This window comes from Podarcis muralis, chromosome 12, assembly GCF_964188315.1.
Source record: "Podarcis muralis chromosome 12, rPodMur119.hap1.1, whole genome shotgun sequence".
NCBI lineage: Eukaryota > Metazoa > Chordata > Lepidosauria > Squamata > Lacertidae > Podarcis > Podarcis muralis.
Genome location: NC_135666.1, coordinates 22,612,918 through 22,636,262, shown reverse-complemented (window position 1 = coordinate 22,636,262; position 23,345 = coordinate 22,612,918). Strand labels below are relative to the sequence as shown.

The 23,345-nt window shown below is 42.8% G+C and overlaps 1 protein-coding gene across 2 annotated transcripts in view; it reads right to left on the bottom strand.

The window, feature by feature from the left end:
- ARHGAP21 (Rho GTPase activating protein 21) overlaps positions 1 to 23,135 on the bottom strand; it is a 102,928-nt gene extending 79,793 nt beyond the window's left edge. Inside the window, exon 1 of one of the 2 annotated variants that reach the window (XM_077936839.1) lies at positions 22,528 to 23,135. In XM_077936839.1, the coding sequence (XP_077792965.1) occupies positions 22,528 to 22,608 (81 nt within the window). In that variant the 5' untranslated portion in view covers positions 22,609 to 23,135. The remainder of the gene's footprint in view (positions 1 to 22,527) is intronic. The other variant, XM_077936841.1, reaches the window with a different exon arrangement.
- Between the last annotated feature and the right edge of the window lie 210 nt (positions 23,136 to 23,345).

Genomic DNA, 23,345 nt, shown 5'->3' with positions numbered 1-23,345 from the left:
CTGGCCAATGTCTTTCTGCTGAGTCCTTTTGCAATGTTTACTGTGCTAACTGCTCCAGCCTCGAACAAAATGCAAATGTTACCACAAGCTATCTCTACCAGTTATCTATAGCACAGCCTGCAACACTATCCTCAGTGTAACAGATCAACTCCGTTTAAACTTAAGACCTCTGGATGCTCTAATGAAGTCAAGGATTGCTAGAAGAGTGTTGCTGCTTTCATCTGATCTTCACCAGCACCCAGAAACAAAACAGACTGAATAACTGAAACTCATAAAGCAACTGGAGAAATGGTGTTTTTTTAAAATCTCAGGATATTGAATATTCGGTTATGTTAACAGAAAAAAGGGACGCGGGTGGCGCTGTGGGTAAAAGCCTCAGCGCCTAGGGCTTGCCGATCAAAAGGTCGGCAGTTCGAATCCCCGCGGCGGGGTGCGCTCCCGCTGCTCGGTCCCAGCGCCTGCCAACCTAGCAGTTCGAAAGCACCCCCAGGTGCAAGTAGATAAATAGGGACCGCTTACTGCCGGGAAGGTAAACGGCGTTCCGTGTGCTGCGCTGGCTCGCCAGATGCAGCTTTGTCACGCTGGCCACGTGACCCGGAAGTGTCTGCGGACAGCGCTGGCCCCCAGCCTCTTAAGTGAGATGGGCGCACAACCCTAGAGTCTGTCAAGACTGGCCCGTACGGGCAGGGGTACCTTTACCTTTTTAACAGAAAAAAGGAGATCTGAAAGAGCCTTCTGAAATGAGGCATGTCTGTCACATTCTAAACTCACCGAGAACCCTAAGCCACTTTGGAGTAAAGGCAGAATACATGTGTAAGAAATTAATGAACAAGTGTGGCAATCTGAATATTCACCTTATGGTGTAGGTTTCATTGACAGATGCTGGCAAGAGTGCTTCTTTCGCCTTGGCAATTGTGCTGGGATTAGTAAACCATGTTCGGCACGGCTTTCACACAAGAGTGTTGGCTTTGACACCCACAAGTGCCCCAACTGTCAGCACCAAGAGACACTATGGGATAATGGTCTGCACAACAGACTGCTTTTCTCTGCTTAAAGCTGTCATCATGGGCCAGTTCCAACCTAGAAGATCCCCCAGGGGGTGCTTTTGAAACTATTCCGTTTTGCAAAGACTTGCAAAATAATAATAATGTGTACATATTTAAAGGGCATGTGTTTACACAGCGGCAGGTAGACAGAAAGTAGTTAGAATTAAATTAATTATAATAATAATAATGTGAATTATGAAAGAAATATTTTTAATAGATACCAGAAGGTGACCAGAGTGCCTAACTGGGGGGAAAAGACATATTAATTTTGAATACTACCTTGCGTATGCAAAAGGAAGGCTTGGCAAGAATGTATGAGTGTTCTTCTATATTCACGGCACATAAGAAAAAATATACGGTACTTTTCTGAGGACAACAATGGGGAGAGAGCATTAAGAAGTGCTTGATGGTCTTGAAAACCAAAGACTATATATTCAACCCTTTTCCAGTGATATCCTTGAAAAAGATCCAAAACCTGCATTTATTGTATAAAATGCCAGATACTGCCATCAAACCAAGAATGTAGATGTGGCAACTGCAGCTACAAACTATTAATTCAAAGTATGCATAATCTGCAAAAGGAAAATACCAGATACCACTGATGCACACAGCTCTCAAAAACAGTAGATTTGAGCTCTCACTACTAATTGAATTTTACAGGCACACAAGACTCCCAGGAATGCGGGACATCCTCCCCGAGCCATTCTACCACCAGGGAGAGATCAAAAAGGCACTGCCTTGTTAAAAAACACTGGGGTTGTGTTTTATATTCTCTATTTGGATTGTTCTGCACTGGAGCCTGATAAGGACTTCATGATTTTGGTGTTTACCTTCTGAACAAAGAGAAGCTGGTCTTGAACATTACTGGCATTTCATTACACATTACATTTGCTATGGGGAAACTTTCAAGTCTTTCCCAACTTTAGTAACAAGCCACAGAGACTAGCAACGGTGGCACTAGGATTATCCTTCTTTACAGGAGTCACAGTGGATCAGTTTAAAATAAAGTTTCCCATTTTGAAATGTAGGCATTGTATTCAATGTTAGTCAACCCATGGAAATTAATAGATGTGACTAGGTTAGGTCTATAATTTCAACTTGTCTTTTCTAAATAGAACTTAGTTGAATACAATCCTATTCTAAGTAATATTTAAATTATATTACTCTGTAGCTACATAAAGCATTTCTAAAACTTTTGGTCCCATAGCCTGTGCGCCATTTGCACTGCAGAATTAGTTTGTTAAGAGTAGCCTACGTCAAACTCGTGATCTCCACATGTTTGAACTATAACACCCATCAGTCACATCCACTTTAGAGACAAGAGACAGATTTGTTTGGTAATGTACACATTCAAGAATCTTAATTTAACATGATCAGTTACTTGAATGATGCTGCAATTTCTATGCTTGCCCACAACTTATGCGCATTTAATTTGGTGCATTCAGCTTTAAGCGTGTGGCAAAAAAAATTAAAAAAATTAAGGAGCAGAAAGGGGGTAGGGTTAGGGGGGAACTGACTTTGGCAATACCACCCGACATTTAATCCAGTAGGTTTTGACTATACACGATTTTGGCTTTAGACCCGATCCCCAGAACGTAACACCCACTTAAGTTGCTGGCTTAAAGTAAAGATACCTAGGATCAAGCTTTAAGTGTCCAGAACTTTCCACAAACAAGTGCTGGAATTTACTAGACAAATCAATGATATGGAAAGTAGGTATCCATGTTGTTTGGTCAGCAGCCATAAATATTCATTATTTAAGAACTAAGCACGTTATAATATTCAGATACAAGTTTACCCATACAGACCTCCACTGATGATCCTGACAATATACAGAATAAATAACTCTTGTGTCTGAGATCACTAACTAGTCCCTGGACCCAGTAGTCCAAGGTATGGGACAGTTTGCATGAGCTGAACACACATGGCGAACCCTTAAGTTCATGTGCTCCTCTCACAACTCTCTTCATGCACGGCTAGGTAGACAAGTTGTAGCCATCTTTATTCTCAGTTTGCCTTAAACTCAGTTTGTTGTTGCATTGGAATTAATGACCATGGGTTTTTTTGTTTTTTACTAATTCTGGTCAGTTTCAAAACAAGTCCACATAAAACCATGAATTATGAAGGTGACTGGCTTAAACCAAGCATAGTTGGTGTAAACCACAATCTCCAGTTCAGCTCATTTTAATGTTGTGTTTTTATATTTTTCTAACCCTCTCTGGGAATTTATGGTGAAGGGTAGGTAAAAGAAATCCTGTAAGATAGAGAGATAGAGATAGATAGCATAAACAAGAAGCCATGTAGAAAACATGAGTTTTTAAGGAAGAGACTCGAAGGAAGCAATGGACAAATGCTTTCTTAATGGCATACTACAAAATGTTCATTAAGTCAATGTGTGAACCAACAGCTATTAATATCCCACAGCTTGTATTAAATCTTGAACGCAGGACTAAAGCAAAGCATTGCAAAGACTACTAGGTTAAAGAATGATAGGACTGAACTGGATTCTCTCTCCTAATATTATGAAAAACTACTTTTCCAGTCCATCTTTGGTTCAGTTTCTAGTCCTTAGCAAGCTGGCATTAAGCAACTAAGCTCCGAAGTAAACATAAGCTCCCTGGTGTGTGTGTTTGTGCTACCTAGGGAATGCGAACATTACAGTCCAATCTACAAAAACATGGCAAGAAATCCAGCAGATAATAAGCATGGAGTGGCGGGGGGGGGGGGGGGAGGACCCAAACAATGAACTGCAATACATAATCTACAAAGCATGAGAGAGAAAGATCTAAAGGGAGCCTGCAGGAGCCTTTTATTGAAAGAGACATCAGTTGACTTGTCCGCAAATTGATGGCAATCATGTCAATTAACTTACCCAATTGCTTTGCCACTGTTTGAGCAGGAAGCTTTCCTCTCTTCTTCTCCCTGCCCTCCCATGTTCAGAATGCCCCAACATCAAAGCTGACTAGCTTTGTTTCAGAGACCTTTTAAAACTATGTGCATTCCATATGTGAAATGATTCACCTATTCGCAGCTGTGGAACTTGCGGGAGGAGGGAGGAGGGAGCTGGCTGTGGCAGGGAAGTAGGTTGAAAGCAGTAAGGGATCAGTTGAAGCCTACAGGAACAAAGCATTAGAGAAGCCCACAGAGGGTAGGTAACATTGACAAAGCCTGGAATTCAAAGGTAGGTAAATCTCAACTGCTTTATTTTATTCAGACTTGACAATTAGAACTATGGTCTATATGGCTTTAACTGGTTCCAAATGCAAACACTCCATTCAGGAGCATCTATATTTCTGTTATTGAGAGTTGTTTTTTAAGTGAGTACAGTCGTAGCTTGGACCCCGAACACCCTGGAACTCGGACATTTCAGCTCCCGAACGCCCCAAACCCGGAAGTGATTGTTCCGGTTTGCAAACATTATTTTGGAACCTGAATGTTCCAAACATTCCGACAGAGCTTCCGTGGCTTCTGATTGGCTCCAGGAGCTTCCTGCAGCCAATCAGAAGCTGCGATTTGGTTTTCGAACGTTTTGGAAGTCGAGTGGACTTCCGAAACAGATTCCGTTCGACTTCCAAGGTACGACTAGTTATAGGCTTTGCTGAGGATCCCAGACCTACACAAAGTTTAACCTGCAAGTGCCCCCAGCAAGGCCTACCTTACTGTGGTCTCACAGCTACAGACAGCATTGCCTAAGGAGGCCTGCCTGAATATTATGAGGATGAGGATGCCACGGCACTTTACAAAATACAAAAGGGCATACATTGTAAGTCCTTGTGGGCAAGGGTATGATCCAACACACCAGCCAGAACAAAGGGAGGTGTAAAAGGAGAAGAAGTATTATTTTTCAATGGCACTTACTTAAGGATAAATTGCAGAAGGATAAAGCGACTAAAGGAACATAACAAAAGATTTCAGGGGAAAGGAATGTTCTCATGTGTTATAGATAACTGGAAAGGGCCTTGCTGTTCCAACCAAGCTTTCCAGCAAATTACTAGTTAAAATCATTATTCCTGTGACTGGTGTGTGATTTTTACTGCAGTTTTTGCTTAACTTATTGCAAAAAAATATATGCACTTTAAGCACTGTTTTAAACTCACATCTTTTTATTTCAATTTCCGGGTATTTTTATTTTATTAAACAGAATACTAACATCTCTCTTATTTTACATATGCTGGTCTATATTGGACTTGAACACTGTTTTTTAATCTTAAATTGCTTTGGGATGTTTCATAGGAAGCACGCATATACATATATGCAGATAGGGTAGGAAGTTAACCTTAAAGCCAACTACCAATTCACTACTTCTCTTTACAACTGGATAGAGCCATTATAGAACACCCATTGGTGTTCATCAAATAGCCTCACCTGTCTGGCTCACACATCACAGTAAACCAAAGGATGGCTTACCATGAATGAGCAAACATGCTGGTCCCTGTTGCTAAAATCACAAGAGCTCTAGTTTAGTGTTAAGTTTTACATGAATGGTCTACTGATTGGAGAAGCCACATCTTGATAAACTCTGCATTTATACAATCCTTAACAGTGTAGGAGGGTCTGGACTTGACAACCCAAAAGTGTTTAGAATCTCTTTTTTCCAAAGACTTTTTCATGAATAAGGCTACTAGGAGGTAAGCCCCAGTGAAGTCCAGAGGTCTTACCACCGAGTAAGCTGCAAATCTTTGCCTATCAGACAAGGCAACAAGAGCTTGAGGGAAAGAGGTGAAGTCTGCTACAGTTTTTAGACAACCAGTTCTTAAATTCTTTGCATGTGTATTTTCTACCGTTCACATATTTTTTTAAAAGAAAGACACTGGAATTCAAACCACTAATCATATGTCAGAAGTGAACTTTTGAAACTCTTTACAACCCTCTCTCCTCTAATCACCTGCCCAATGTTTTTTGACTTCAAATGCGGCTAGAGTAATTTAAGATATGTGTTTTGTGACAAACATTTCAGTTCAATGAGTAGGAAATATAGCTTGCATTTTGAAAGCAAATTTAAGACCTTGGCTGTCATTGGAATTTATTCCCCTGCCCAACAGGAAGCAGTTTAAAAGTGTATGAAGGGGAAATTCCCACAACCTAGCATTATGTCTCATCATGATCTGCGCCCAAGAGCCAAGTTTTATAGAACCAAAGATGTGTTCTTCAGACTTCTCTAATCATGGCATTTGGGGGTATCTTGTTTTTTGTACACCCAAGCTTCCCTCCCTCCATACACACACACACACACACACACACACACACACACACACACACTGCACTATGGAGAAACACAAAATACACACATACTTTCCCTTAATTTCTGTTAAAGCAAGGGCAAAACTAGGCTTTCTTTCACCCAGGTCAGAGACCCAGTTTGGTACCCCACACGTGCATTTGTGTACACGCAGACACATGCAGGCTGGGAGCCTCAATGGCACCCCTCTGGAGGCTTTGCCCGGGGCAAAAAAACCTGGCTAGCTCCCCTGTAGCCATGGCACTGATTAAAAGGTGCTTGGAAGTCTGCAACTGTAGAAAGTCTGTGACTCAGTGACACGAACCAGGTAAATTTCTTGCCTCTGAGTCCGAAACTTAATGAATTTTCTACATGACTCATCTGCCTATAGCTCACATGTAGCAAGTGCACGTACGGAGAACACTGCTTTCTCAGTTGCAATGATTTCACAAACATTTAATGGGCTAGAAACATTTCTGGGCTTATTTGCAAGGTTGGGGTAGGCTTTTCTTTTAGGAATCTTGTAACATAAAAATGCCCCCAAACTTGCATCCAATTATGCATAAATTATGGCTTCCGCCCTGCGAATTTTAGTATGCAGATAGCTGAAAGTGGGGAGGAAGAGGCTAAACTTCTGCTGGTGGAGAAAAAACATAGGGGTTTTATTCTTTACAGAGGGGTTTATAACCTGCAACAGCTATAGCTGAGCAATGTGCTTTTCTAGATCCTGTTTTTATATTCCCACTTGGTATTGCTGCTTCTTTAAAGGCGAGTAGAAGCTTTCAGCAATCATCAAATCATATTCCTCAGGCAGTGCATCTGGGGACAGGCCTAGCTATGCAAGCTTAGCTAGAGCTGCCCACCTTGATTTCCATCATAGCCTCACTGAACCCAAAGGTACATGCTAGCCAAAACTCTGCATTTATTCACCCTAGTCCTTGCTTGGCATCCTTTTTCTACTGACTTGTTTACACTTCGTAGGAATCTTGCTTCATTCCGCCATAGAGGCTCTTTGTTTAGATTTTTGAGGAGAAACAGTTTTAGTTTTGAAATAATGCATAATGGGAATTATATTTGGTCTTCCGTAAGCTCCAAAGACCCTCCTATTAAAAAAAAACTTGATCTAATGAAGAACCTCTCACCTATGGGGCTTAATTTCTCCTCAGAAGTTTGTACCTTCTAGAATTAACTCCTGCTGCTGTCTGCTACCCTAGGTTATGAAGGCTGCTAAAAATCCACTTGAGGTCCTGAAATTAAAGAAAGGGAGGGGTTGCTATTACCACAGCAACTAAGGAAGCCTATTTACAAAAGCCAGTGAAGATTTGAGAACCGAGGAAGCAGCCACTGTCATCCCAGTGAAACTGACTGCACTAATTGTGGGAGGATGACCTTCCTCAACATCTCTTCTGTAAAGCAAATGGAGTTTTTTCAATGAGATCCTGCAAAGCATGAAGGTAAATGAGAGGAAGAAATCCATTATCAAACTGGCATGCAACAAAGTGTTGAATCTTCAAGGTAATACAATAGGGAAAGGTAAAAGGGTAAAGGACCCCTCAATGGTTAAGTCCAGTCAAAGGCGACTATGGGGTTGTGGCGCTCATCTCGCTTTCAGGCCAAAGGAGCCAGCATTTGTCCACAGACAGCTTTCTGGGCCAGCATGACTAAACTGCTTCTGGCGCAATAGAACACTGTGACGGAAACCAGAGCGCACGGAAACAGAGTTTACCTTCCCGTCACAGTGGTACCTATTTATCTACTTGCACTGGCATGGTTTTGAACTGCTAGGTTGGCAGGAGCTGGGACAGAGCAACGGGAGCTCACTCCATCGTGGGGATTCGAACCGCCGACCTTCTAATCGGCAAGCCCAAGAGGCTCAATGGTTTAGACCACAGCTCCATCTGCATCCCATACGATATAGCTCAGTTGGTAGAACATGAGACTTTTAATCTCAGGGTTGGTTTTGAGCCCATGGACAAAAGATTCTTGCACTTCAGGTGTTGGACTAGATGACCCTCATGGTCCCTTCCAACTCTATGATTCTATTATTCAGTACTTGTAGACCTTTTACTCATTCTGTTTCTATTCTTTAGGTAAAGATGAAGAACTCAAAACTTAATGGTTAGCCTTTGTTTTGCCTTTTACCAAATAATGCAAGCAACATCAAGGTAGCAACAGTTCAGTATACTTTTCCTGAGCAGTGGAGTTTTAGACTCCTATTAATGAGTGTACACAATGTAATAAACTCCCTCACAGTTTATTTCTGCAATTTGCCACCAGTATTAGAAACAGGTTACACATATATGAGGGATGCGGGTGGCACTGTGGATTAAACCACAGAGCCTAGGACTTGCCGATCGGAACATCAGCGGTTCAGATCCCCGCGATGGGGTGAGCTCCCGTTGCTCAGTCCCTGCTCCTGCCCACCTAGCAGTTTGAAAGTACGTCAAAGTGCAAGTAGATAAATAGGTACCGCTCTGGCGGGAAGGTAAACGCCGTTTCCGTGTGCTGCTCTGGTTCGCCAGAAGTGGCTTAGTCATGCTGGCCACATGACCCGGAAGCTGTAAGCCGGCTCCCTCAGCCAATGAAGCGAGATGAGCGCTGCAACCCCAGAGTCAGTCACGACTGGATCTAAAGGGTCAGGGGTCCCTTTACCTTTACACATATATGAAGATTAGCAGGTTTGTTAAAAGGACGTGTATTTCACAGCATTTGCTTAAAGTCTTGGACAAAGAAAGGCAAGCGGCTAATTATGCAGACCAGCATCACTTAAGCTTTATACCAACTGCAACCTCTCCTGATTGGAGATAACCTAGCCACGGCTACCCATGCAATGATAACATCCCATTTGGATTATAGCAATGTATTGTACACAGATCTGCCTTTGAAAATGGTTTGGAAACTTCTGTGTAGAGTGCTAGTATCTGGAGTTTTGACTGGCACAGTGCCTAGGAATCATCTCCCGCCAGAAATTCACAAGCTGTCTCTTTCACTTCTGGACCCAATTCAAAGTGCTTCTGCTCGCCTTTAAAGCCCTAAATGGCTTGGAGCCCAAGTATTTGAAGAAACACTGCCTTCCATACTAGCCAGGCCACACATTGAGGTCAGCAATCAATACCCTTCTCCTGAATTATATATTACAGTGGTACCTCGGGTTAAGTACTTAATTCGTTCCGGAGGTCCGTTCTTAACCTGAAACTGTTCTTAACCTGAAGCACCACTTTAGCTAATGGGGCCTCCTGCTGCTGCCGCGCCGCCGGAGCACGATTTCTGTTCTCATCCTGAAGCAAAGTTCTTAACCTAAAGCACTATTTCTGGGTTAGCGGAGTCTGTAACCTGAAGCGTATGTAACCTGAAGCATATGTAGCCTGAGGTACCACTGTATTTAAAACAGGGGTGAAGAACCTGTGTCCCTCCAGCTGTTGGACTCTAATCCCCATCACCACTGAGCACGGCTGTGACTGATGAGAGTTGGAGCCAACAAAGCAGAGATTTCTCATCCCTAGAACTGGTAACATGCCCTTGATCAGAAGAAAAACATCATTATTATTTTCCTCGCCTTTCTACTTGCATAGGAGCTTATGATGTCTGCATTTGAAAACACCACATTTTAAAGGGGTAAAAGTTATCTATTTATTACATTTATCTTCCATCTTTTTCCCAAGGAGCTCAAGGTGACATACATGGTTCTCTTTCTCCTCATGTTATCCTCACAGCAACCCTGTGAGGAAGGTTAAGCTGAGAGATAGTGACTGGCCCTATGTCACCCATTCATCTTCATGGTCTTCCAGGTCTTATAGTCCAAGACTCTAACCACTACACCAAAGGGACACAAAATATAGGGTCTATATGTACTTTTGCTGGAATTCAGGAGAATCTACCACCACAATATGCTTTCCTAACTCCTTAGTTGTTTCTTTATATGAGATGCTGCACTCAAACAACAGTGCAGCAAGACTGCCACAAAGTTATCTAGTACAGTACAGTAGAAACAGAAGTACAGTACATACAATACCTTTGCGCAAAGAGTAATGAAAATCTAGACAGTGTCATCACTCTGCCAATGTGCAGCTTCAAGGCCTGTCCACACTTAAACAAGCTTTTTCTGAATTCCAAAATATTTACATTTCAAACAGCGATACTGGTACAATTTCCACGTAATAGTGGCTAGCGCTTGTTTTCTTCAGAATTGCAGCCGGCAAAACCTGAGTCCAACCCTACCGTATAAACACAAGTTTCCAGACAAGGACGGCACTGCTCCACTACCTGTCAATACTGGTTTGGATCCAGACTAAGCTGAATTCCACTGAACTCAGTGGGACTTCACATAACGATGGCTGGATTTTCACATTCATTTCAATGGGAAACTAATGGGCAACTAAGGAAAGCTGGATCCCAACCATTACTTTTCCTTGCCGGGATTTATATAAAACTTAGGCTGCAAACATCAGGCTACATGTTATGGAGCAACGTGATCTTCCTCTCATCTGTCCTCTCCTGAATCTGCTGCTCATTTTAAACCATACATTCTGATGGCAGAAGTTACTTGCTTAAAACATGTTTCATGCCACTACCATCTACTCACACCTGTGTTTGCAGGACTTATAAAAACCCCCAGGCAGGAGCAGCAGTCCTTTGGAGTGCAATCCTTTAATGTAAATGTGGAATTGGGAGTCAATGTTTTGCCTACAGAAGTGTGCTGGCAAAATTTTGACTCCCAATTCTATATTCGCATTTGTTTGTCTTCCCACGTGCAGATACCCATCACAGAAAGATTCTAGAAATATAGTCAGGAGGCAGTATCCAATGAAGTAGTTCCATGAGCATACGAATTCTTGTCTGTGCAACAGAATTCTTCCTCCCTTTCCTCTCTCCACACATTCCTCCTATCTGTTCTGGGAGTTCCACCAAGCCCTTGGACAGAGTGTGCACAGGTGTATGGGGAGAGGAGACCAAACAAAAGTGCTGCTGTGCAAATGGGAATCCTTGTCCTAATGGAACTACTTTGCTGGATACAGTCCACAGTGTATCACTCAGGCTCTGTATAAAACAGTAAATGCCAGCCAACCAATTTTTCTTACGTCTCTGCTCATAAATTCAGGTTACAGTACGCCATGTGAATTTCTACAGTTCACCTATTAACTCTCAAACAGGTACAGGGCCTCTTTTGAAGCTGCCCCCCAAATTAATAAGTCTCCCTGGAAAATTTGAACAGTTTCTTCTCTACTTTCTGCAAACAAATAAAAACTCTGCTGTTTTAGTTATGTCCTTTGGGAATTAACCGCTCAGTGTAATGTTTTGGTCGCTGCCGTTTTCAGTTCTATTATGTTTTTAACATTATTGTTCTGTTAATCATTGTAAACTGCTATGGAGATTGGATGAAGAGCTGGATGAAAGAAAGAGAGAGAGTGAGAGAGAATACAATATCTACTTGCCGCATTTAGCTAAGATGTTGGACAAACACACTTTACTGCAGATAACTTCCATCTAAGCATTAGCATGTCCACATGAAAGTTAATGCAAAAGCATTTTCCTGAGCACCACAAAAATTTAAATCAAATCTTGAATGTATGTATGAAGGAGGGAAAGACAGGCAAAATGTAAAAAAAGCACAAAATTACAGCAGCAATAAATGCAACAAAAGCTATCTGCATGCTAACATACCCAAGAGAGGATCAGCTACAGGAGCTCTGGAACCAGATCAGGAATTCTGATTAACTCTCTGCTGTTGGCAAAGCAGAAAGTACCATAGCTGTCATAGATCAGAAGGCTATGGTGAATGCCACCAGCATATGGAACATTTTTGTAATTCATTTCTTTTTGACACAAGAAGTTAACTTCCAAAACAGAGAGTCAATCCAAATTTTCTGAAACACATGTGATGGAGACCCCCAAGACTGCTCACACTGAACAACTTCCAAGAGCACAACAAAACTTGCTCTCCCTCTCCTCTTCCCACACTGACCCTGAAACTGCTCCAGAAAAATTGTGGGAAACCCCAGAGCACATTGGGGGAGGTGCCACATAGGAAGGGAGAAATCTATTGCGCTCCTGGTAGTTGTTCCACATGCATAATTATTTAGCTGGATACAACCCAAGGTCTGAATCAAGCCTGTTTAACAAGTGACAATTTCATTCCTAGCACCTGTCTATCTAGTCAATTAACAAAGAGCTATGGTCTTTGGACATTTTGTTATCACCGTATTGGCCCAAATATAAGGTGCAGGCGGGACAGGAAGGGAGCGATATCGTAAAAGTTTGTAAGGTTTAAGCCGCACTTTAACTTTTCACAGTCGGAATTTCGAAAAAAGTGTGGCTTATATTTAACTTTTCACAGTCAGAATTTGGGGGGAACACTGCAATTACCTCTGTCTTCTGCAGACTCTATTTCAGCTTGTTTGATTTCAGCCTATCAAGCACAGTCATGAGACAATAATTCAGAACAGAGAATGTCCCTGAATGCTTTGATAACACAATGTAGAGTTGAGAGTCATTAGTACAGTGAAAACACCCTACAACAAGGCTCCAGTCCAGATCTTCTGTCCCAGCGGCTTCAGACTGGTGCTAAACAGCCCTGGTGAAATATAGATATAGATACACACACACACACACACACACACACACACACACACCCCTTGCTGAATACAATCAATCCCCAATGGTCCAAACTATCCGTCAGTGAAGGCCCGCTGGAGTACATGCCAAGAGAACTACTCAAGAGCCAGACCCATCGGTTCTCTTAGATCAGTGTTTCCCAACCTTGTGCCTCCAGCTGTTTTTGAACTACAACTCCCATCATCCCTGACTAGCAAGACCAGTGGCAAGGGATGATGGGAATTGTAGGCCAAAAACAGCTGGAGGCACAAGGTTGGGAAACACTGTCTTAGATGTTCAAGGTGGGGGTTGATTCAATTTGAATAGTTAAGAAATCCAGATTATCAGGATGAAGAATTTTTTCCATCAGCTTTCAGATGCAGATCTACCAGGGCCTGACTGAAATGGGTTCTAGAAAAGTGTTATCCAGAAGTGGAGTTACTCTGCAGTTACTCAGCCACCATATGTTCAACTTCCTTCTCTAAGACAGTGGAAGATTCAAAAACAGCCCTAAAGCTGGCTAGCTCATCCCTGTCTTAAGATGATTTTATTAGTGGGTGCATCACTGCTTTTCTTTAAAACATAGGAAGGAGGATATATTACTTCAACCAGCATGCCAACATCCCACAAATCAGGCTCCAGAAGAGCTTGATATATACATTAGGCAATACTTAACTAATTATGCTAGCAACTTGTCCTGTAATATCAAAATGTGTACAGACTTATATTACCGTATAACCCCTTGACCAAAACAATGCAAAAATTATCAAGGAGTGAATGCAACACTCAAAGACTCCATCTGACTGGAAGTACAAACTAAACTAAGACCCTTTGCCATTCTCTTGCATATCAACCACCTTTCATAAGGTCTTAAATAAATGAGCACGCACTAGGGCTGCACTCCTATGTACATTTCCTTGAGAATATGTCCCACTAAACCGAGTAGGACTTACTTCTGGGTAAACATGCACAGACTTCCGCTGCAACCTTTAATTTGCCAAGATCTACTTGAAACCTGCAATCCAGAAATATAATCAGCACCACAGGGGTACAGCCCTCTTTCAGCAAATCCAAGTGAGGAATGTACAATGCAACGCTAGTTTAGAAGTAGAGCCAAGACTTTTACTTGGTTTTTGGAAGACTTATTACTGAAACTATTTAAAGTCATTGCACAATTCCTCCCTTTCAAACTAACGGTAAGGTCACACAGGTAATGTTTTAACCACAAATGAAAATATTATTTGGTTTAGGTTCTAGAGGCATAGTTCCTTGAGTACTTGTAGTTAGAACTGGTATATCATTTACTGTCACAAGCAACAGTGGCTGGGAAAACAGAATAAAGAAATAAGAAGCAATACTATTATATTGAAGGATGTAAACTTGGGACAGCTAGCAAGATTCAGATACTGTGCAGGACTTATTGTCCAAAGTGGTTTACTCACCGCAGTACTGGATTTGCCTCTTGCATCTACTGCAAATTGAATGTTCCCTAGCAGGGAGAAAAGAATGACTATGATAACAGAATGATTCCTCCACACAACTGGAGTCAATGGTGTGAGCAAGGAAGCTCCACCACTGCCTACAGCAGTCAAGGAAAAGGGACACAGTCACTCTGGAAAGTTTCAATCTCCTATCTATCCAGTAGCTGTTGGGGCTAATTCTGCCATTTCATTCACAGGCTACTTGTGAAAGACCAGCAATTTAAGACATGGCATTTAACAAGCTGTGTCTGTGCAATACTTCTGACACTGCCTGGCCTCTAGAAGATGATATTCTATTCTGTACTGGATCTTTATTGGGGTTTTTAATTGCAAAATTGTTCAACATTGCCCCTACATAATTCATTGGGTAGGAAGTTATTAAACAAATAGGACTGAGTCCATGATTGAGCCTATGATTAGGCCCATTTGGAATAAAGGTATGCAAAACTAACCTTAAACTATACTAAGGAGCTCCTAGACGTATGTTCCAACTCAAGGTATGAAAGTCCACATCTTGAGTAAGCCTCTTGCTGACTCGTGGGTACTGTATTTTATCTATTCTAGTGCAAATACATTTGACTCATCACAGTACTCTTTATGTTGAAGGTGAAAGGGCCTCTTCACAGCCTGATATGATACGGATGTGGTCCTGATAACCTCCGGGTGTTCCAACACGAACAATAGCTAGAGTCAGAATAGCCATTCATCCATTGAAATATGTAAGAGAATCTCCTTAGTAGACTGCTTTTAAGCAGAGAAACATTTCTGCAAGAGTTGGGAGATGGGTCTATCCTTGAAGTGCTCAAGACGTAATTGTGCTTAGAACAGAAAGTATACAAGGCTTTTGTTGAATGTACAAAATTGCTAGCAATTTTCATGATAGATGAAGGTCACTGGCCAATACATAATTGTGTTTGTTTTTTTATGTTGCTCTGTTTCACAGAGCCTAAAACAGCTTGTAGTTTTAATTAGTATCAAGTGTTTCCCAGCGTGATCAAGAAACAAAGTGAGCACAGAGTAACATAGGGGTGGGGAAGAGAATAAGTTATTAAACCACTTATAATCACTAAAATGTCCTGATAGCATTGCTGCTTTACGTCAAATCCTGCCAGTTCCACTGGCTTCGCTGGGGTTAAATCAGCTCAAAAGAAAATATTCCAACTGAAATTGATGGTTTGATATGAAGTCCCAGAGGTATTTGCTCAGTGTACTTAGCAAGTCAAGACCTTTGCTGGCATTAGAAAAGAAGTCAATTTTGTATACAGCATTCTAAGTCAGGGATGTGGTCCTACAAATGTTGCTGGACTACATTTCCCATTATCCTCAATCATGGACCTTGAAGGGCTGAGGCTGACGCATGCTGGAGAGTGATAACATCTGAGGACCAAAGGGTCCCTGTCCCCATGATATATACAGCATAAATCCTTTGGGGTGTTATGCATATACTCTCCTATTTCTAGCTTATACTTTCAGTAACTACCGTACTTAGGAAAATGTCCAAGTAAGCAAACTCTCCACAGCAACAAACATTTAAAACTGTTATTTTAGAGTAGCTACATTTGTGTACATAATTTGCTACAGCTTCTTCTAAGTGCAAAATATCACTATTGAAAAGGTAAACACAGAATAAATTGTCAGCTTTGGAGAAGAGCATGAGAAAATTATGGCACACAAAGTTTATGAATAATCCAAACTGCATGCAAACATATTCCAGAGGGGAATTCTAGTCAAGTGATAACATCCATTTATCTTTTTTTTTTTTTAATAGGAAAGGACAAAGTAAACATGAAAAAAATCAAAGTTTTAACACTGGTTTAGTTACTTAAGTATTTTGTTTACTCTTGGGGTTTTTTTTATAGGAAGCGGCAATTTATACTTGCATTTGTCTATATTATTCTTTGTAAATAAAATTATATTTATTTTAAAAAAGAAACTGATAAAAGATGGCAATTGTCACTTTTTTTTTTTTGAGAAAGTAATGCTAGCAGTTTTTAAAACTGGCATCTTTTGCCAAAGCACCATTTAATTTCCACATAGTTGCTCTACAGAAATATACAAATAAATGCACATTGAAACTTACTAATATCAAAGCAGTACAGTATTTAAATGCAAATGAAGACTTAGCTGGCAACACAGATTCTCTATTCTCAAAGGAAATCCTTGTCAGTGTCCAAAATGAACACTAAGGGCCCCCCCCCCCCATGCAGCAGGCTGACCTGAAGTGACATAGCAATTCCATTTGCTAGATTAGTGTCGAGTCTGAGGGGAAGATTGACGAGAGGTAAACATACAGAAAGCTCAGTGGTCCTTCCCCCATTGCCAAGGTGCTATTTCAGTGTCACATAAGTGCTATGAAGCCCTTTCACGACAAGCTACTTTTCTCCTGATAGTCATTGTGACAGTCCTTGGACACACCTGTCTACGTAAACAGCTCGTATGCATAAAAACTACATAATTTTAGATACTGTATTAGTATTATATATTTTAATGTAAGATCCTACAGTAGTAGCATATTACTGAATATGTACAAAGTACACAGTCTAATTTTGCAACTAGGAAAATGAAACCAAGAAAGAGCCATTTATCACAAGAATAGGCCTTTTTGAATCTAACACTGAACTAATATTTAGCATAGCATATCCAAAGATCAAGCTTTCATCTTCCTACCACCTCCTTTCCCTCTCCCTCCTCTGTGGTGGCCTCAAGGAGTCTGAAAACTTTTGCTTCCACTTCTAAACTACCTAGAAGGTAAAAAGGTAAAGGAACCCTGGACGGTTAAGTCCAGTCAAAGGCGAATATGGGGTTGCGGTGCTCATTTCACTTTCAGGCCGAGGGAGCCAGAGTTTGTCCACAGGGAGTTTTCCGGGTCATGTGGCCAGCAGGACTTAACCGCTTCTGGCACAAAGGAACACCGTGACAGAAACCGGAGCGCACAGAAACGCCGTTTACCTTCCCGCCACAGCGGTACCTATATATCTACTTGCACTGGTGTGCTTTCGAACTGCTAGGTTGGCAGGAGCTGGGACAGAGCAACATGAGCTCACTCTGTTGTGTGGATTCGAACTGCCAACCTTCTGACCGGCAAGCCCGAATAGCTCTGTGGTTTAGATCACAACGCCACCCGTGTCCTAGAGCACCTTGTTACACATGAACCCAGAGAAACGGACTAGTTTAGAAGTGGGTGCTTCTGATCTGCTCTTTGCAGCCAAAGGAGAAGAGGAGGAAGCACATGAGTGATCCAACACAACTGTCCAAGTTGGACCACAATGTCTGAAATGCAGCTGAACTCAATACCGTTACAGCCACACAATCTACCATTATAGATGATCGCCCCCAGGAGCAACTAATTACCAACATGTTACAGGAAGTCTCAGACAATGACTGGAAACTTCTGTTGTTGAGTTCCAACCCATCTTCATCCCATTCTTCATACAACACATTATTTCATTTATGCAGGCAGCTAAACAGAAAACAAGACTTGCCTATCATTATTTTCTGAAAAATGTTACAGAGGGTGCATTCAAACAAAGACACTAGCCCTGTATGAAAGTTTGCAGTCCTACATGCATTAACTCATGAATACATCCCACTGAAGTCAATGGGACTTGCTTCTGAATAAACCTGCAAAGAATCAATTTGCATTTGCAAACTCCTAGTTTCAGAGGATGTGCATTTAAAAACCAACAACGTGCATTCCTAAGGTCCAGACAACTTGTGATTTTTATCACATGATGTGTTAGCACCACACCACCACCGCAAAAGTAGCCATGTGAATCAGTCAACATTTGCAAAAACATTCTACACTATCCAACAGCAGTTCCCAAGGGAGTCCTCCTCCCCGCCCCGCCCCCTAAAAAAGCCCAGCAGTAAGAGAACTAATCAATTCCACCAGCCAAGGTGCAGGTATATGGCTAGAATTTTATCTCAGCTGTATTGTGGAGGAAGAGATATGGATTAACTCTCCATCACTCAGTAGTGTTTGGGATGGGAGGGGATAGAAAACCAAGACCAATTAGGTCTGCATGAATAGTGAGCCGCACAGAAATGAAATGGTTCTGAAGTTGGTATATGAATAGTTTCAGTACTAATTAGTCCTCCTGTAATTAAGAATTTAATGTAAACACCTCCTGAGTTTGAATGAGTCACAACATCCATTTTTAAAGACTATTAATGTCTCCTGTCATCACATCACCAGCAATAAAGCCATGAAACTGAGTTTAAAGACAAGTATAACACATACATTATAGTAGTTATCCATATACTTTCGACTGCATGGCTAATTATATTCATAAATGAAATTCCATCTGTTGCTCCATAGTATGTTAGAGATTACCACATTGTGAATGGAATTGCATTATATAACGCCAAAACATTGCACAGTATGTGGGATTGTTCTGAAGTTGTTCTAGATTGTTTTCACATCTGATTCATACACATACAAATGTAACATCCAATGATAAAATGTGAGGATATCCCAGAATTCTCCTCAGCTTTCCAGAAAAAAACACTCACACCATGCCAGACAAAGCCATGCTCCTATCTGTGAAGTAGCTCAAGAGGAACATGTGAAAGGCACCCATGAGGAAAGCGTGAGCTGGTTTGCACTACACACTAAGCCAAACCTTGCCTTAGTTAGACCACACAATGTATGGCCTCTCAGAGGAGCTTGTAGCCACTCTGCTCCTTCTTGGCCCTTGTGGACACTGTGCATGCAAAACTAAGTCCTTAGCTACAGCTCGTGCTTACTGAGGGGTGAGTTTAATCATGTGTCCCAGTTTGGACAACACACACTCAAGCAAATTGTGGCTTGGCACAGCACAACGGCTAAAAAGAATGGGGATGCTGGAAGTGGCTGCAAGCTCCTCTCTAGGAGTCTGCATGTTTACATGGTCTTGCTTAAATTGGTTTGGCTTAGCATGCCCTGCAAAGAAGGACAGTGTATTCAGACTCCCACTTTTAAGTCTGTCTGGTTCACTGTTCCTGGGAAATTTGTTAGAAGAAATTTCAGAAGGCCTCAGACTTGGTCCCTTTTCCTTTTTCCCTCTCACTGTGGGATGAAACAAGATGAAGAGGAGATCCCTTGCCCTGCGCAGAGAGGAACATGGACAACTGCATATAAACTCAAAAGTGGCATACAGTATAGTGAAAAGCAGATGTACACAATATACCTGTCTTCTGTTCTCATATTTAACAAGAAACTCTGAGATGCAACAGCAGCAAACTATAGTATTTGCCAAAATGTATTATTGTCAGCACTGGACTAGTTCACGCATCATGATGCCTAATCACCAAACCGTGGCGGGGCAATCAAGAGCATCCCCCCTTTGGCTCACAGGCATCCTTCGCCAGAAATTTTCCACTCTTCCTATTTCGGTTAGTATTACCAGTGGTTCAGTTATTACATGACAGAACCAGCAAGAGCAGTTGACCTCTAAATTAAGGGACTGAAACAAGAATTAGAAGCTAGTTTCAAACTATGGTTAACAGTAACCAGATTTATGGAGGTTCAGACACAATGCTTAACCATAGTTAGCATTAACCCCAAAGAGAAAGGGGAAGGGAAGGAGTAGTGTGCAAGCCTATGTCTGGCCACCAGAAAGCATGATGCCTGCTCTGCATCATTAAATTTTACTTAAATAAGAAAATATTCAAGTAGAGTTGTCATTTCACAGAAGTATATTGTATGCCTACTCTGTAAATGTCGTGACTATTCAGCGTACAGAGGTGCTAAGGTTCATTCATCCAAACTGTGTTCCAAAATCTGTCACTTATGCCATAAAATATGACCTCAAAGATCAATTCAAACACCATGTTAAACTTGACCATAAAAACACTGAAAGAAGTGTCCATATCTGTTGAAAACTATACACCATTCCCGGTGTTCTCCGGTTAAACCTACCCTACAGTAAGCGATTCCAGTTTTAAACTGAGGTACTGCTAAAAAAAGCTGCATTAAAATTGATATCCCCCCCGCAAATGAAAATAAAAAGTCCAGTAAGTCCACCTTGGAATTGCTCATTTTGAAGAACCAACTAAACAGCCAGCTCCACTGTGAGGGTCCAGCTCCAACTGAGTTTGGTAGAAAGGTGTACTGCTCTATTGGTGCCATAGAATGAGGTACACAGAACAGGAAATGCTGTTTTTGTTAATGAAATGCAATCTTTATTTAGGATATAAAAACTCTGCCAAGGTGGAAAGACAGCCATACTGCTCTCAACAACCTAAAGTGTCTCTATGAACTGTACCGCTTGTATACACTCATAAACAGGAGCTGGTTCAATGAAAAGGTATCATCTTACCTATTTTATATGCCTCAACTCGAAGGGATTCATTATGGTTTACCATGCTAATGATAGGCAGATTATAGGAATGGTCTCAGAGAGCCCAGGCTCCCACATCTTCTATACAGTGCACGAACTACTGAGAAATAATTATCAATCGTAGCTGTTTCTCTTCATTCACTGCTCTGCTTTAATGTTCTCTCTCCCTCCCTCTCTCTCTCTCTCTCTCTCTCTCTCTCTCTCTCACACACACACACACACACACAAACCATTAGGGGAGAGGGGTAGAATCTATTTCTTGCTATCATTTGCAAAGATCACTGAATGCTAAGCCACAAACAATAACCTGTTACAGTTCTCCACCAAGTTTTTCTACTCAGAACTTATCCAACTGCACAGATATATTAGAAGGCACACTTAACAGAGGATTGATCTTACAATACCACGTGGCACTGTTATATCAAAGCACTCGGGTAAGCCAAGGACAGAACAGTAGATTAAAGGCTCCCCTCTTAAATAAACACTATTTTTAAAAAGTGTCAAATTCCATTTCTCAAAAAGGGTATTGACAGCAATGCAGTTACAATTCACTTATATATTAAGCAAGGGTATATATAGCATAAAAAAATGACACAGAGGACACTTCCACCTCACAAGGACTTACACGCATGGGGCATGAAACTTTCACATACCATATGCTCCATATAAACACAGACACAGCACGATACTCCAGCATGCCTCAGTCCATCGGAAACCCTCATAAAAATTTGAATAAGAGGAGTCACCTTTGATGTGTAGTGCAGAACAAACACAGCGCTGGCGGAGATTTAATGCTATTAGTACTATTAATATGGAGCCTGGGATGAAGGGTTGAAACAGGGGCCTTTCTAAGGACACGCTATTAGTCTCGAACGTGCAGTGCCACCCTTAAGGCATTAAAAATATACAACTTTCCAAATTAAAGATGCACATAGGAATATCCCAGGAACAACTCTGGACAGGGGAGCAGAGAGAAGAGGAACACTGTCTATAAAGCCCCTACACACTGGAATCTGCTGGAGCTGGCCTGTAAAAGCGAAATATGTACACACACACACCAGGAGGGGGAAATGGAAGAGTGTCATTCAGGGTCTTAAAACACACACACACACACATATATGCATACACACGAAGACTGCGCCGCCCTCACCCCCCCCCTCAGATCAATGGGACAAAGGGAAGGGGGGGGGAGAAGTAGGGAAAGATTAAGGGCTGTTGTTTCCAAAGGGATTTTTCAAAAGACAGCAAAGATCTCGAGCAGTTGGCTCTCTATGGAAAACAAGTCTCTTTTCAGTGAGGAGGTGCGGCGAGGGAGACTCCCCAAAGTCGTAAATGGGGACGGGCTGGGGGGGGGGGAGAGAGAGAGGAAGAGAAAGGAAGAAAAGAGGGCTTCTTTCTCTTCACACCACGGCCAGGTTGGGGGCGATGGAAGACGCGGGAACAAATCCCACCCTAAACATTGTGAGGGAAGGGGGGAGAGGCGGCAGCGCCAAACTTTCTCTTTTTCCCGCCCCCTTCCCTGCTACCCCCCCCCCTTCCCTCGCTCGAGGGTCGGGGGCGGCCGCCAACTCCTAGCGTCCAACTCCCGGCAACTCCGGGACGGACGGGCAGGAAGGGAAGAGGGAGGCAGGCAGGCAACAGGGATGGGGCGGCCATTAAAGCCGCTCCAATCCAAGCCATTCCCCGCGCGCGGCGGCTACCGCCCCTGGCTGGCTGCTCCAGCTCATAAACACGGGAGCAGCGCTCGCTCGCTCGCCCCCTCTCGCCTCTCCCTCCGCCGCCCCCCGACCCAGCCAACGCCGCTCGGGCCGGACTCGGGACCCGCCCTTGCTCCCCCCCCCTCGGCTTCTCCTTCTTCGCCCCCTGCCTACCTGGCTGCTGCTCCTGGCGACTTCGGGCGGCTGGGTGTCTCCATCTCCCCCGGGTGGCCCCGCTGCCCGACGGGTCGCCATTATTTCATTTCCCAATTACAAAGGAAGCACAGATCCGCCGGAGTCCACATTGGAGGGGGGACGACGCATCAAAATAAAATTTAAAAAATATCTATGGGGAGCGCGGAGAGAAGAGGAGCGGGGAACAGTTTCCACATGCACCGAAGAGAGCAAAGCCTCTCCCTTTTAAGACGAGCAAAAAAACAACACACCACCAACCATATAGAAGTATAGATATATCCGCCTCTTGGTGGGGGAACGGCAACAAAAAAAGAGGAATGTGTACACAGATCCCAGCCAAGCCCCGTCTCCACGGTGGGGTCTTTGGAGAGGGAGGGAGGGAGGAAAGGGATTCCTCCCACTTTTCAAGGAGCTGCGAGGAAGGCGGGAGGAGAAGATCCCGCCGGACTTTTCCAGCCTAACTCCGAAAAGTCCCCCTTCATCGCCCCGGCGAGGAGAAGAGGAAGATGTGTCAGTGGCCCGGGAAAAAGCCGCCGCCGCGCCTCCTGCTGCTGCCGCCGCCGCCACCCGCCCCTTGTTAGGCTAATTGCACTGGCTCGTCATCTTCCTCTTCCTCCTATCCAAAGCCCCAGACACAAGGGAGGAGAGGGCGGAGGAGAAGGGAAGCGCTGGCCGCCTCCGCCTCCTCGGTATAGACACACACACAGGAAAAGTGAAGAGAGGGAGAAAGTTGGCCGGGAAAACGAAGCGGGGCGGGAGGGCGAAAGATCCCTGTCCCCTCCCTACAGCGGCGGTTT